The sequence below is a fragment of the Temnothorax nylanderi genome, unplaced genomic scaffold, assembly GCF_030848795.1.
Source record: "Temnothorax nylanderi isolate EJ_2023f unplaced genomic scaffold, tnyl_v1.0 TNYL_tig0006_pilon, whole genome shotgun sequence".
Classification (NCBI taxonomy): Eukaryota; Metazoa; Arthropoda; class Insecta; order Hymenoptera; family Formicidae; genus Temnothorax; species Temnothorax nylanderi.
The window spans coordinates 2,581,693-2,596,360 of NW_027249068.1; the positions used below are offsets into that span (position 1 = coordinate 2,581,693).

The 14,668-nt window shown below is 47.2% G+C and overlaps 2 protein-coding genes across 2 annotated transcripts in view; both read left to right on the plus strand.

The window, feature by feature from the left end:
- Positions 1–14,668, plus strand: part of Ipk1 (Inositol phosphate kinase 1) — a 75,300-nt gene that overhangs the window by 35,712 nt on the left and 24,920 nt on the right. The gene's annotated exons all lie outside the window — the stretch shown is intronic.
- Positions 3,314–11,188, plus strand: LOC139779278 (protein BTG2). Its single transcript, XM_071717589.1, has one exon. It carries the CDS (start codon positions 4,328–4,330, stop codon positions 4,955–4,957), a length of 630 nt encoding a protein of 209 aa, XP_071573690.1. The 5' UTR covers positions 3,314–4,327; the 3' UTR covers positions 4,958–11,188.

The window sequence follows — 14,668 nt, forward strand, 5'->3', positions numbered from 1 at the left end:
AGTAAGGATCCAGGCACGAAGAAGAAGGAATTGCTCGTCTCGCGAGCCTGGTCGCAGTTGTGCGAATCCTTTCGCGCCGAGAAAACTGCCCTCGTCTTTTTCGTTTCGAGCGCGAACCTGTCCGATCGCTGTGCGCGTCTCGAACGTCTCTTATGTCATCGCTCCTGTAAGTCTTTTAACCCTCTGTGTGAGTAGTCTAAGAGCCACGTCAAAGTCATACGCGGAGGATAATACGTTCGAAGTGAAAATAAATCAACTCCGTGAGATCGCGATTTGACTCGCTCAAAGATACATAAATATTTTCTTTTTTATCCTATTTTTATTCCTACAGTATAATTACTACGTCTTTGTACCAAAGTGTTTCTTTTTTTATATGATTCTTTCACCTTTAACGGAATGTCACATCTTTCACACGTGCGATTAATGTCACGTTTCTGATTTCTTGAGAGTTTCTCACGTCCTGGCGAGAAGATGTCCCGTGGAGTGGATCGCTACCTTAAACAGGGGTTATCGCGTCGCATAGCGGCTGACGAGTGCGGGGCGAATGGGCTCTGTAGGGGCTGACGAATTTTCAAGCGGAACTCCTCGCGGGCAGAATGCAGAACGCGCGAGGTCCCCGAACCGGCCCTATTGATTTTAGAGAACCTTCCCGGCGCGCGCGAGAGCGAGAGAGAGAAAGAGAAAGAGAGACCGTCGGCAATTCCGAGCTTCCCTCCGTCCCCCTCGTCAAGTTTTCGAGAAGGGTCACCCCGTAATTTGAATATACGGCACCCTTCTGCGCGTTCGCAACCCCTCCCGGCCAATTGCACGTTCGGCATATTTCGTCCACCGTGTACAGCGCGTTCGTTCTCCTCGCGCTTGAAATACGCGGACGTGGTATTTTGCCGTGGTATCGTTATCGCGGATTCGGGGTGCCGAATCGTTTTTCCGTTAATGGAAAGCGCTAAAATTGAAGAATTTATCTTATCGAGGAAACAACGTAATCATTAAACTTGAGTGTTTGTCTACGCATGATACATTCGTATGGCTTTTATACCACCGATAGGGTCGCTAAAATAATCTCATTGTCAGATAATCTCGCAAGCTGTGGCGTAAATTTGACGGAAGGATTTGAGGAAGGTGAGATTCGCGAAATCTTTGATTCGCGGACTCAGCGTTTCCGCGTTTTTACGCGTCGCAATTATTCGCGAGCGAAACACGCGGAAACGGAAACGGTTAATCGCGCCTGAGGTATATCGCAACCGGAGCGAAAACGGATCACGCTGTAGACGTCGATTGCAAAATTATTAACCAGTTCCGCGACCGGCGACGCTTAGCCACCTTTGATCGTGGAACGTAATATTTTCGCCGTTCCGCGCGTCAACGACTTCCTTTGTGCGCAAAAGCGGAGTTTCTCGATAGTTTGGCGGTTTAACTCGCTTAGAACTTGGATTTCGTCGAATTTCCAGAGAACCCGGTGGCCTCGCCACGACGACGAACCACGAGAGTTGCGTTCCGTATCGTGACGGCGCGACCGCGCGATTTTTGTCGCGAAAACATACTCGTTCAGCTCGCGCGCCCGCGCCCGCGCCCGCGCCCGCGCCCGCGCCGCGCCGCTCCGCGCCGGCGTGAATTCCCGACGTAGGGAAATTCGCGTGCGGTTCGTGAATTTTCGCGGGGCCGACCCCACGATAATCCGGGCTTATCGATCGGCGCTCAGTTGCCAACTTGGCAGTGGCGAACTCCCGGAATTACGAGTGAAATGCTCTACATAGCGACGCGGTTGGCAAATCAGATCCGCTTTCATACCTTTGCAGGAGAGGATACGTCGAATTCCGGCTCACCTTCCGGTGGGCCAGACTTTCGCAATTCGACGCAGACGACGACAATGTCCAATGTCCGCGTCGTATGCCTCTCCTCGTTTTAACGCAGCGGGAATTGTATCCTTCGAGATATTGTTCCAGATCTCTGATCGAGGTGTAATGATTTTTTTTTATTTTTTTAATAGCAAGCGTATCCACTGTGTGTACCGTACATTGTACAGTATACAAAGGATCGAAATGAGTGGACGAAATGATTTCCCCCTCCCCTTCCATTTCGTTGATTGAAGCGTTTCGAAAGGGTAGAAAACTTGCACGTCAAAGGGTTAAGGGAAGAGAGTACCGCGGGAACGGGGTCGGACTTTTTTTTCCCCAGCCGAGCTCGTTGTTCGAGTTTCGGGCTAAATCCCGGACAGAGTGGTTTTCATCCCCGACAGTCGCCAAGCTCGTCGTCTAGTTAGTTGTATGGTATTGTAACCTACGCGCTTTCTAGCAGTCGGCGTTAGTTCCCTGCTCGCTCATTCCCTCATTCAGATGTGTCCTTAAAAATCTGTGGGGTCAGTGGTGCTCACACCTAGACTTACATTGACGCAACCAATTAGGAACATGGTATAGAATAAAAGCGAGGTAACTTTATTTTGACTCTGCGGTCGTATGGTGGAATCAAATAAAGTATTGCCTTGGTTTTGCACAAACTTTACGTGAGATTTCGAGTCTGCGCGACATTGGATGATATCGAGTCGTTTGACGAATAGTTAGTTATTCTTGTAAATTTAAATTATTAAAAAAAATGTTTTTTATGTTCAGAGGGATAGAACGTAGGGACAGATCCGTAAACACGTGGTATAATCTATCTTAAGACTATTGTATTCAATCGATAACGATAACGTGCTCCATCGAGTGTTTTGACTCAAAAAAGTCATTGGTCTATCTTCCAAAACACGAGTGATCATTAGAAAGATGATGTTTTCGAGTACTTTGCTCACCTTTAGGTAGCGCAGGCTCCTTAAATGAAATGACGCATTCCGTAGAAAAGAAAAATGACAAGGGTCGACCCCGATAGAACAATCAGAAACGCCGGTCTGCCTTTGTTTGCGCGAGCAAAGACAACAAAGTGGCGTTCAATACAGATTGTTCTGCATGCGCGCGATACGATTGAATTATGTATAAATGTAAGTGGTTAACGTTCGGTTCTCATAGCGAGGCGAGCCCGCGATCTCGATTCGCCCAGCGATGGCAGCGATACGTATCACGTTGGCTTGGCATTAACGCGCGTTTTGAGAATCGCTGACACCGCGCAGACGAGACGGGACGGGGATCAACGGGGACGACCGACGACGGCGAGGTCTGCGCGTATTCGGGGTCGGGACGCGGCTGCGGTGGTGCGCAACCATCGACGCGCAGAGTCACGTGACAGTGCGTCGCGGTGGGCGCCGTCGGCGCTGGATTGGCCGATGTCACGATACGAATCCCCCATTCGACGTCATCCGAACAAAGAGACGAGGCTATCCCGTCCATGGTCGCGAGCGCTGCCATTAGAAAGTCGTCGGCAGTCGATGAACGCGGGAACTCCGCGAGAGTTGGATAGAGAGCGAGAGGGAGAGAGATAAAGAGGAGCTGGTCCATCATCGGTTTTGAACGTCGCGAGAAAGTTTTGCGACCAGCCTGTTGGGACTCGATACGATACGGAAAGAGGGAGAGAGAAAGAGAGAGAGAGAGAGAGAGAGAGAGAGAGAGAGAAAGAGAGAGTGGAAGGTTCAGGAGAACACCCCCCCGATCGTTAGAGATCGACTCGACCATACCCACCGTACGTCGGAGCGTCCGTAGGTCCCGGATCGGCCGAACCGTCGGGATCGATCCGATAAAACGAAGCGTGAGAGAAACGCGCATCTTCCAGCCTTCCAGCCGCGAACGGCGAGCGGCGAGGCGACGCGAATTCGGAGCCAGCGAGGAGGCGAGCGCGGAGAAACGACGCGTGGACACGCTCGCCCGAGAGATAGATCATCCCCCGCGTGCATCTACAACTGTGCGCCGGGTTGCATCCTCATCGGCGAAGATCCTCGAGGGACGCTCCGGCGGTTAGCCCAGCGCACTGGAGGGTCGACGACGTACAACCAGCGCTGTAGAGTGCTACGCAGCGACGTGGCGACGACGCCATTTTGTGCTCCCTGGTACCGTGCGCTTCTTTCGGAATCAACGTCGAGCCTACTCATCGCCGCGCCGTGACCCGTGACACGCGGGTATCTCCGATCGCGTTCGTCAATAAGTGTAAAACGACGTGGAGCGCTTTTCAGCTCCTCCGGAGCCTTGGAGCGCGAGAGCCAGCGACGGAGAGAAAGAGAGATAGAAGATAGTGCTCGTGTACCCAAGCAAGTGCGTCATCGGCGTGATTCTCATCCGCGCACCGTCAATCCCACCGCGATAAAGAGAGAGAGAGAGAGAACGCGTGAGCGAAGAAGAGGGAGAGAGGGAGGGTTCTATTCGATTTTCATAATCGTCGATACTTTCGCCCTGGGTCACCATCGACCATGAGACTGGAAATCGTGTCGGCGGCGGATTTTCTGGTGCACCTGCTGCGCCTGCAGGCGGGTCAGCTGTCGGAACGGCAATTGGAGATGTTCAAATCATCGCTGACGGAGGTGTTGCGCCACCGTTACCGGGACCACTGGTTCCCGGATCGGCCAAATCGCGGCTCCGGTTACCGTTGCATACGCATCAACGGTAAAATGGATCCGGTAATCGCGCAGGCCGGCGCGAACGTCGGCCTGCTGCCGACCATTCTGCACAGCCTGTTCCCCAGCGAGCTCACCATGTGGATCGACCCGTCGGAAGTGTCGTACAGGATCGGCGAGAACGGCTCCATTTGCGTGCTGTACGAGCGCCCCGAGGCCGAGACCGCGGATGAGATCTCCCAGCAGCTGCACCAGCACCAGCAGCACCCGCATCAGCCGCATCTGCATCAACATCAGCATCAACATACGCACCATCATGCGCAGCATCACCAGCAAGCGCCGACTATGCCGCCGCCGCCGCTGCCCCTGCCCCTGCCGCTCCCGCAGCAGCAACAACAGCAGCAGCAATTCGAGAGCTGCAAAGACTCTCTGCTTCTGGAGCACACGCAATTCAGCGAGCAGATCGCCGCGTACGTCTCCAGCTGAATCGCCGGGCTCGCCGCCGCGCTCGCGTCCACGCTCTCGAAATGATCTACTAAGCGCACGTGCATCTCGTGATATGTGATATCCCGTGTGTCGCGTCGGACCGAGCAGGTCCGCGCGCTCAACCCTTTCGTGGACTCCAAACGTGCGTGCATCCTTCCCTCCCTCCCTCCCTCCCTCCCTCTCTCTCTCTTCTTGCGTTTTAATCTTCTTCTCTCTTCTCCTTTTCTTTCAATTTTTTTCCCTTCTCGGTGAGTACCGAGAGTCTCGAGCGAAGAGTCGGTTCTCCTTTATCGCCGTCTCCTTCCTTTCCCCTCTCTCTTTCTCTCTCTCTCTCTCTCTCTCTCTCTCGTTTTCTACGAGAAAAGAAAAGTAAAATATAAATGGAGCACCATCAGTCACATCCGTCGATGATACGCAGCGTCGCGACCTCGACGCGCCTCGTCCCTCCGAGCGAGTTCCTGCTACACGGGGAGAGTCCATCCTTCGGGAGACGCGAGCTCGTCCACGCGCGTCGGTCGACTCGAACTCGACTCTAGTCTAGTCTCGCGCTTCCCGATCCTTCTCTCGTGCACGAAGAATCTCGAGAGTGAGTAGGAAAACGGCACCTTCGACAAGAGAAATGTGTTCCCGAGCGACTAGTCTGTGCATGATTTAAACGCGCTCGATCGAAAAGAAAAAAACAACAACGGAACGAGGGAAAAGCCACCTTTCCACCTGTGTCGCGATGGAAGAGCGAAAAGAGGGACGGAAGCGGATCGAAGCGCAGACCAGTCGATTCTCGTTGATCCAACGCTGCTCACCCGAATTGTCATCGTCATTGGGTCGCCCTACTATCGGAGCGAGCCTCTTTTTCGCCGGGGAAGGATCTCGCGGCCGTCGCAGCCGTCGCAGCGAGAAAGAACGGAGCGAGCTCGGAGCTCTCTCAGCAGCCGACTAATTGATCTCAGCACCTCCTCTATCCGCGTAACCTCCGAGTGTCTCTCGTGACGACAGCAGCCACGCGAGGGAGGAACAACGAAGACCAGCCAGCCTCATCGCCCTTCCTACGTTCTCGAGGGAGTAAAGGAATTGTACTCATTACATTTATACACGAGAAACATACGCACACGTACATATATATACATACATGGATTTCTCTGTCTCTCGCATCCTCCCGAACGACCAGCGTCTTTCTTCCACGCACTTTTTCGTTACCGTCGGATCTCGAATTAAGGTTCGTACACACCGATGAGTATTTACGATGCGGAAACACGGATACTTATTCTTTTTCTGAAATTAAATCCCGAGTGATACAATCCCGCTGGTTGTTCAGTCGTTTAGAGTGCAGTTCAAGAGAAAGTGAGCGTGATTAGTATTCGGAAGTCACTTACGATTAGATTCAATAATTCTTGCAATGTATATAAAAGAATTTTTCCATTTCCATATTTTCCATCTCGCGTCGGTTTGTACGATCGTGAAATTGAGAACCGCAAAGGAAAGGGATGAGAGTCGATCGTTCTCCATTCTCATCGTCGAGAATTTTCTCGAACCTCGCACTGTCAATGCAGATTACCACCGAGCCACACACACACGTACACAAATTTCCATAATACATTCATACAAAATTAAAGACGCGCGTACCGATGATTTTTTTGAACAAACGATCGCGATGGATCTCACCAGCTATCGTGAGTTGTCAAAGATCGCCGGTGTCGATTCATCGAATTTACTCTTCGTTAACGTCGCTTTCCACGAGCATCTGTAACGATAAAAATACGTTACATTCACAACGTCATTTCCTCGCGTGTATCCTACTAATTTGTCGACTGATTTCGAGTTCTGGAAAAATCGAGTGTAGAAATTTCGCGAAACGCCGCAGCACGATAACAAAGTTTCAAATTCGATGTAAAGTTGTGACTTGTATTTTTCGAGAACGGTTTTCAATAAGTACGAATCTTAAAAGCGTTTCAATTATTCGACAGCGATTCTCGACAATACAAATCGCAAGCGGTAGTCTGAATGTGCATACACACAAAAACACTCGCAGACACACACGTACAAATTTCACGAAAGCGCGTGAGTTATATATGTACATATATACATACATATATAGATATATAAAAGCGTTATATATGTAGAGCACCGTGTACACGCGCGGGGGCGAAGCAGGGGGAGTTGGGGAGTTGGACGAAGTCGCCTCCGGGCGTGTACATACATAACTGACGAATTGTATATTATATCCTTCGCGTGAGAGGAGATGGAAGAAAGCGGGAGAAAACACGACGGTGTATAAAATTGCTGTGATTTTATCCACGGGAAGGCACCCAGGCACCCAGGCGTGTTTTTACTATGGAGAGTCGGTCTTGGGTAGTGAGTCGCTCGATGCACGGTGTGCGATCGCGAATGTTTCGGGAGTGACCGCGGGAATGATTCCGTGAGAGAAAGAGAAAGAGGGAGGAAAGAGGGAGAGAGAAAATGATCGAACGCATATGTACATGTACGACGCTCACCCGATACGTAACGCTCGCCCGCTCCGGCAATAATAATAGAGTTCGCTCGATTAATCACGCGTCTGCTTCGTGCTCGCGGCACATCGAGATCTGTTCAATTACCGTTACTTGACGAACCGATAGGTTCGCGTTAATAATGAGAACAATATTCACCTCGTCGACGGATTATTACGAATGCGCGATTTCAGTTTTTGCCTATCAATTCAAATTGGATTTAATATCATCGTTACACGTGGAAATTTTTATTAGTTTTTCCGGATGCGTGGGAACGGAGGTGAGAGTTCGCGATGTAAAAGAGTGTATGTGTGTACGTGGGTGGCGTGAGCGATATGTATGTACGTACGAAAGATCGAACAGTTAATGGAGAGAGGGGAAGGAAAGGAAGAGAACCTATCGTGTTCGGCGTCGAACGAGAAAAGGCTCTGTTGTACGTAGCAATTATAGAAACCATGTCTGTGATTATACTAAGAATAGAGCGACAATATAAGCAATTTCCGTATATAACGACCTAAACACGAGCGGCGTGTGCGCTTACTATACATACCGGTATGTAAATGGTACATATACTATGTCACATATATACGTGCAAGAATTTTATCCGCGGAAACGCGCGCGTTTCGCGCTTTTAATCGGGTCGTCGCTTCGATCCATGTTGAAAAATCTCTCGCGCTTTTGTATTCCGACCGGTCGACACGTTCGTCCTTTAATTGTGTGGCCATCGGTATCGCATTTTCGAAAATAAGTAGCGTTCCATCGGAAGAAATCGATGTATTCTCGTGAGAACATCGCCATCGAGAGCGAACGATGCAAATCCGCTTCAAGTGTCGAAACTTAAGACGACTCGTTTAAAATCGCTGAACGCGCTCGTGAACGGCGGAAGGACGAAATCACCTCGCTCATCATAATAAGCTTCTCGGTCCTCTTCGGCTTTGACGTCATACTACGGAGTAATGGGAAACTCGTATCATAACACGTACGTGCTAACGCTGCGTATATTTATTAACACCACCGCGAATCGATCGATCCGAAAAAAGGCTTTTGTTGTTGCGAACCGCTATGTGTGACGTCAGAACGGGGGGACTGTGCTATACGCGGTGTCGGCGAGGACAAAAATGGAATAGAGATTACCGTTTCCTTCATTTTTTTTTACATATCGGGGAAATACACGCTCCGATCGTCCATATCGGTGGCTGTAGAACACCAGCGATCTCGAATATATAATCTGTGGAAAGTAGTGCGGGATGAAGCCGGAGAGAAAGTGTGAGAGCCGGGCGGTGAGATCTCCGCTGCGTCCTTCGATGATTATTTTGCTGCTGATGGCTGACAAAACACGTTCCTTTCCCTTTGTTTTTGGTTTCCATCGGAAAACGCGGGATCGAAAAGGGCGCGCTCGTCTGCGAGAATTATCCTATATATATCTCTCTACATTATTCCGTTTCCACAAGCATGCATAAAAACCTATAAATATCGACGAATACAAAAGGAAAAGACAAATACTAAGGGAGAGCAACAGAGCGAGAGAGAGGGAGAGAAAGAGAGAGAATAAGATGGTGCGTTAGAATGAAAAATGGGGAGGAAAGAGAGAGAGAGAAAGGGGGCTGGGCGAAAGAGGAGGAAATGCGAGCATATTTACACATTTACTTCGCGAATAAATTGTAATTATATATATATGCGCATATATATACATAAATATATACATATATATATATATACACACATCTTGTAATTATACATATATATATAGAAAGAGAGAAAGAGAGAGAGAAACAGAGACCTTCAGGAGGAATTTGTACAAATCTGCTGGGATAAATCACCAGCAAGTCTGTGATTTTAGCTTGGTTACTAATTCAGTATTTTTTTAAATAAAACGAGACAAAATCAAGATAAATCATAAAAAAAGAAACATAATTCGGCCCGCGAGAGAGAGAGAGAGAGAGAGAGAGAGAGAGAGAGAGAGAGAGAGAGAGAGAGAGAGAGAGAGAGAGAGAGAGAGAGAGAGAAGGGAGGAGAAAGTTTATGAAAGAGAGAGAGCGTGTGTGGTCAGACTGAATGAGAGAAATAGAGAGAGAGTGTGTGTGGTTGAAGTAAAGGAGCAAGAAATAGAGCCGGGGAAGGGGAATCTTAGAATTAGAAGTTTGCAATAAAATTATTTGAAATGTCTTGAAAAAAGTTTCTCCAAGCAATTTCGCGATTCTTTGACTTGTTTTACAAAAAAAAACATGATGAATAGCTCTTACTTACTTTACGATCGTTTTGCTTTTGTTCAAGAAAACGTGCAATTTGTGAGATTATAATTACTCAAATCGCAATGATGTCATATCAATGTGCCGACGTGCTCGAACGAGTGAAAAGAGCGTGACGTACCTCGCGTTAAAAACATCGTCGCGATAAAGAAGACGAGAATCATTTCTCTATCTCTTAGAGCCGGTGTCACTAACGTCAGTTAACATTAATCGTAATTAACCATTTTCTTTTTTCACCTTTATCATTATGCCCAGTGATGCAATAGAGAAGAAGACAACGAAGAATGTTAAATCACAGTCTGAGCCGATTACCGTTGGTATAACTGGCTTGTTTCGTTATTATGAAATTATCCTCGTTGCATCAGTTTTGAATTTACTTCGTTGGATTAAAATCACGGTGAATCACGATTGATACTTTCTGGGTAATTTCAAGTCCGTCTTGAAGAATAAACGTGTCGAATGTCACGCTTCTCAAATCGTCGTCACGTTGACGCGTTGTCAGCATCAATGACCTTTGTGCTTCGACTTTCTGGATTTTTCTTCCTTGGCTACGCATGAGAAAGAATTGCGAATAGCGAAAAAAACGGAACTCTAGGGCCGGCTCTTCGTCGAGTGCTTTCCCTTTCTTTGGAGAAGTCATTTTTCGTTTGTGCAGACACTAGAAATGAGAAAGAGAAAGATGGAGGGAATAAGAGGAAGACGATAGATTCTTGGTGAAGTAAAATTGCAACGGGGATTGGTATCGAAAGAAGGAAGAAAATAAACAATGTGAAGAACAAAGAGAGAGAGGGAAGGGGAGAATGAATGAATGAATGAATGAGTGAGGAATGAAAGAGAAAGAATGTGAGGGGCCAGCAGGGGTGTTCAATTCGATCGATATGAGCCACGAGTCTACTGTCCCACGATAATACGATTGTGATGACAGATTACTTATGCGAATACTGATTAGCGAACTTGTAGTGGTTTCGTTTAGCATATTCGTTTAGCATTGTAGGGATAGAGTGAGATAACAACTACTCGTGGCTCTGCGAGATCCGAATTCGACGGTCCTGTCCAGCCAATGCATCGTTCGGAGAGAACGAAGGGAGAGCGCGAATAAAAAGATCCACTCGTTTCTGCGCGTTGACTGCGAGCGAGACGTCACTCAATGAATTCTGTATAAAATTCGCTTTACAAGTCTACATGCATGTCCATGAGTATATACACACACAAATACACATGTCACACACTCGACACGAACATATACGTATAGGTACACGAGTCGCGAATACTCGAGACACGATACTTACATGTGCGATACTCGATACATTACACACATACTCGAATCTGTAGACTCGTAGATTTACTATTAATTATAATGAATTATAATTATTATATCTATTATATCAATGTATAATTATATTTAGTTTTTAGGTTTATGATTATATTGGCTAATTATTTCCCGCTTGTACATACGCCGTGAAGCTCCAGAGAAAAAATTAAATCTTTAACAAAGAAAATCTATAATTTTTTCGACTGTTTTTGTACAGAGATAATAAAAACAAAAGGCCTCGTGCTTATGAAATTTCATGAATATAAAAAAAAACACATGTGTCGATCAATCTCGCCGTCCATTATCCCGATCACCTTACCAAGCGTATACTATTTCATGCTGTTTGTAGTATAAGGTAGAAATATAAGAATACGCATGAATTTATGCATCAGCATAATCGACCGTAAACATCGCAAGATTCGACATTTTCAGACGAACTCTGAGTAAATCAATTTTAGCGTTTCCAAATTTGCTTCGCATTATTGACAGACGTGCAATAAGCTCAACAAATAAGCGTATACTTATGAAGCAATGCCATTTACCAGAGATAATTGCGAAAGTCTTCGAATTATTTAAGACATTAGCGCGTCGTATCTTATGTTTGTCAAATAAATTTCGTAAAAACGACGATTTCGCGAGTGAAATTGTTTACTTGGTAGAGGCGAGGCTGAATATCGATGATTTATCGACAATTCGATTTCAGTGAAGCGAGTCCATTTACATCGCGCTATCGCGAAGCGATAAATAGTGCGTAATTTTTTTCTTACGTGTCGGCGAACGCGAACGAGAAATCAAGAATTACTTTTCAGCCACGCTCACGTTCCCGGGATTCTCGATATAGCTTATTCTCGGAAATGTTTCGCTCGAGATAACTCGAGAGAACACTTGTAGAATCAAAATTGCACGTGTCATTCGCCAGAAATGTTTCTTGTCATAGAGATACTGTTGTTAAACTTTCTAAAAACAAATCTTAAATAAGAGCTATTGAAATTGTATGTATTTGTTTTATATATATAGCGGATGGAGAAATAGTTACAATGTAACAATTAAAAATTAATCAAAACAAAAAAAAATTTGAAAGATTTTTAATTAGATTGTCGATAAATTAGTGAGACGATAAGTAACGACATTCATTTGAAGTTTATCGTTCTATTTATTCGCGAGACGCGTGGATATTCGTCTCTGAGAAATCTGTGAAATTTCATTATTCGAGTTTTAATATGGAGAGACATGAGTGTTCGAACGGTCAAAAATACAGAACAGAAAGAATTAATTATAGTGCAATTTTGAATCTATCGTTTTGATCACGAATAAATAGAATGAGAAAAGCAGGGAGATACTTTTTCTCTGCACGATCTCTCGTACATTTATTTCAAGTTTTCTTACTCCGATTATGACATCGTTGTTTTCACGTTCTTCCAAGTCCTCTTGTGGAATGTTTAATTACAGAGCTGACGTATTGCGATGAACGTACTAAGCCAACATTTATCGTTTCGCAACAAGATACTTAGAAAAAATGAGAATTAACCGTGAGATAAATTAGTGTTCCTCTCGACGGTTGATCGTCGATAGTCTAATCAAGTCGCAAATTCTATGACGCTAGCAAAAGCTAGAGAGAGATCGAGGTCTGTGTTGTTGCGACGTAACTAAAGAGGAGGGAATCAAGTGAATAAATTCGATACGCGAGATTCATAGACTGCGCATTTTCAAGTTATGGGTATCGGACAAAACATCGCCAGGGAAGAACAAGGATGAAGTACAAGCCGATAAAATGAAGCGGGGGGGGGGGGGGGAGTAGTGCCACAATAATGCTAAGATCGCAGAAGCTGCGCTTCCTACTGCGTGTGCTCGAGTTACTCGCGACTATCAGCCACTGATACGAATCCTGTTACAGCGTAACGACTGATGATTTCGCTGTTCTGATTTGAATACCGATTTTGCGTTGAAGCTACCGTTCTGCGCTTACGAACTTTTCGTATACTCCACGGGATGGGAAAGGTTAATAGATTGCCTAAAGGGCGCGCGTTACATTATCGTCATTAGCTGCGTTCTCCATGTTCGAGTGACTTGGTTCAACAACCTGATCGGGCATTCTTAAGATTTTTCGAGGTCTCTAGCTTTTCGTCACGATGTGGGACAAATAGGAAACGGTCTCGAACGGCGAAGAAGTTGAGGCGTATGAAATGACGGCGAATTATTGCTCCTGAGAAAGAGGAAACCCCGAAAGCAATAAGAAACCGTCGTCGTCGTTGTCGTCGTGTTCATCTTTGTCGTCGTCGTCGTCGTCGTCGTCGTCGTCGTCGTCGTCGTCGTCGTCGTCGTCGTCGTCCTCGCCGCCGCCGACGCCGCTGCCACCGCAGTCACCGATGATGGTTGTCGTGGAGGTCAACGTCGGTTGTTGCTCCGGCCCCCCTGACGTCGCTTGGCCCGCTCGTCGGTTAGTGGCCCCCTTGTAAGTTAGAATTGCTGATTCTGTTCAGCACGAAGTTCCCTTCCTCCTCGACTTCACCCCTCCCGCTCTCTTGCTCTCTTTCTCTCTTCACCGCCCTGGGTATCCTCCTCTGCCAATCTCTTCCGCGCGACCTCCTCGCCGAGTTTGTTTCTCGCCGAGGCTGCGTATCACACTTTGTTGCCTGCCAACTGCACGCCATTCAACAATGTTGCATAATGCCTCGAAGAGATCGTCGGGTTGCACGACCGGCTTGACCGAGCTGGCTCTACCAGACGATACTCACGACGACGAACGTCGTGATCCTCTGATCAGCGGGGAAACCGCGCGATTGTGGGAAGAAGATGATGTTTCGCAATCTTGATTACGCGCGGACATCTAGAATGCGTAAGCAAGTGCAAGCAGATAGACCGTACAAATGTAATAAGCAAACTTTTCCCTAATATCTGTCATCATTTCGTACATTTCGAGAGCCACTCAAATCGTCAATGCGGTTGCGAGTCGCGAACGGGGAATGGACGCTGGAGTGAACGAAAAGCCGATGATACTCAACGGCAAAAGGTCCTTTCCTCCTTCTCTCTCCTCTGTCATTAGCGGAGACTCTCGTTCTCGCTGTTTCGTTTATTTCAAAGGCGAGTCTTAATTGCGCTTATCGATTGCCGCGGTCACGGCGCGGCGAAAGGAACAAGGTTCTCCTTTCTTGTCATTCCATCCACCTCTCTCTCCCCCTACCACCCCTCCTTTCTCTTACGCTCGCTCAATCACACGCTCCGCCTCTTATCACTGAACAACGACGAGCCTCTTCCACCGTCGCTGCCGCCGCCGCCGCTTTTTTCTCTTTCCTCGCTGCATATCCTTCTGCCTTGGGAGTCTTGGGACGCGGCGCATTGTTCCACGTTGAAGTGCACTCTACTCGGAGCTGCAACGTCGTTCTTGCGCGACTTGTCGGAAAGCGCCGCTCGGCAAATTGGCGAGTCCAACGCATTTCAGGCATTTCAGCTCAACTCCAGACGAATCTCTTCGGGATTGTTCGTCGGGCTGGACCAACAATCCCGTTAAAGTGAGTGCGAGAGAATCCTACGGGCGAAGGTTTATTTATGCGTAATCGCATATGCGGCAGACATAATTTATTTACACTTTTCTTTCGCTACCGCGAATCTACAATGGTTAAATCGTTTTAAGAAGATACCGAGTCTCTCTCTCTCTCTCTCTCTTTCT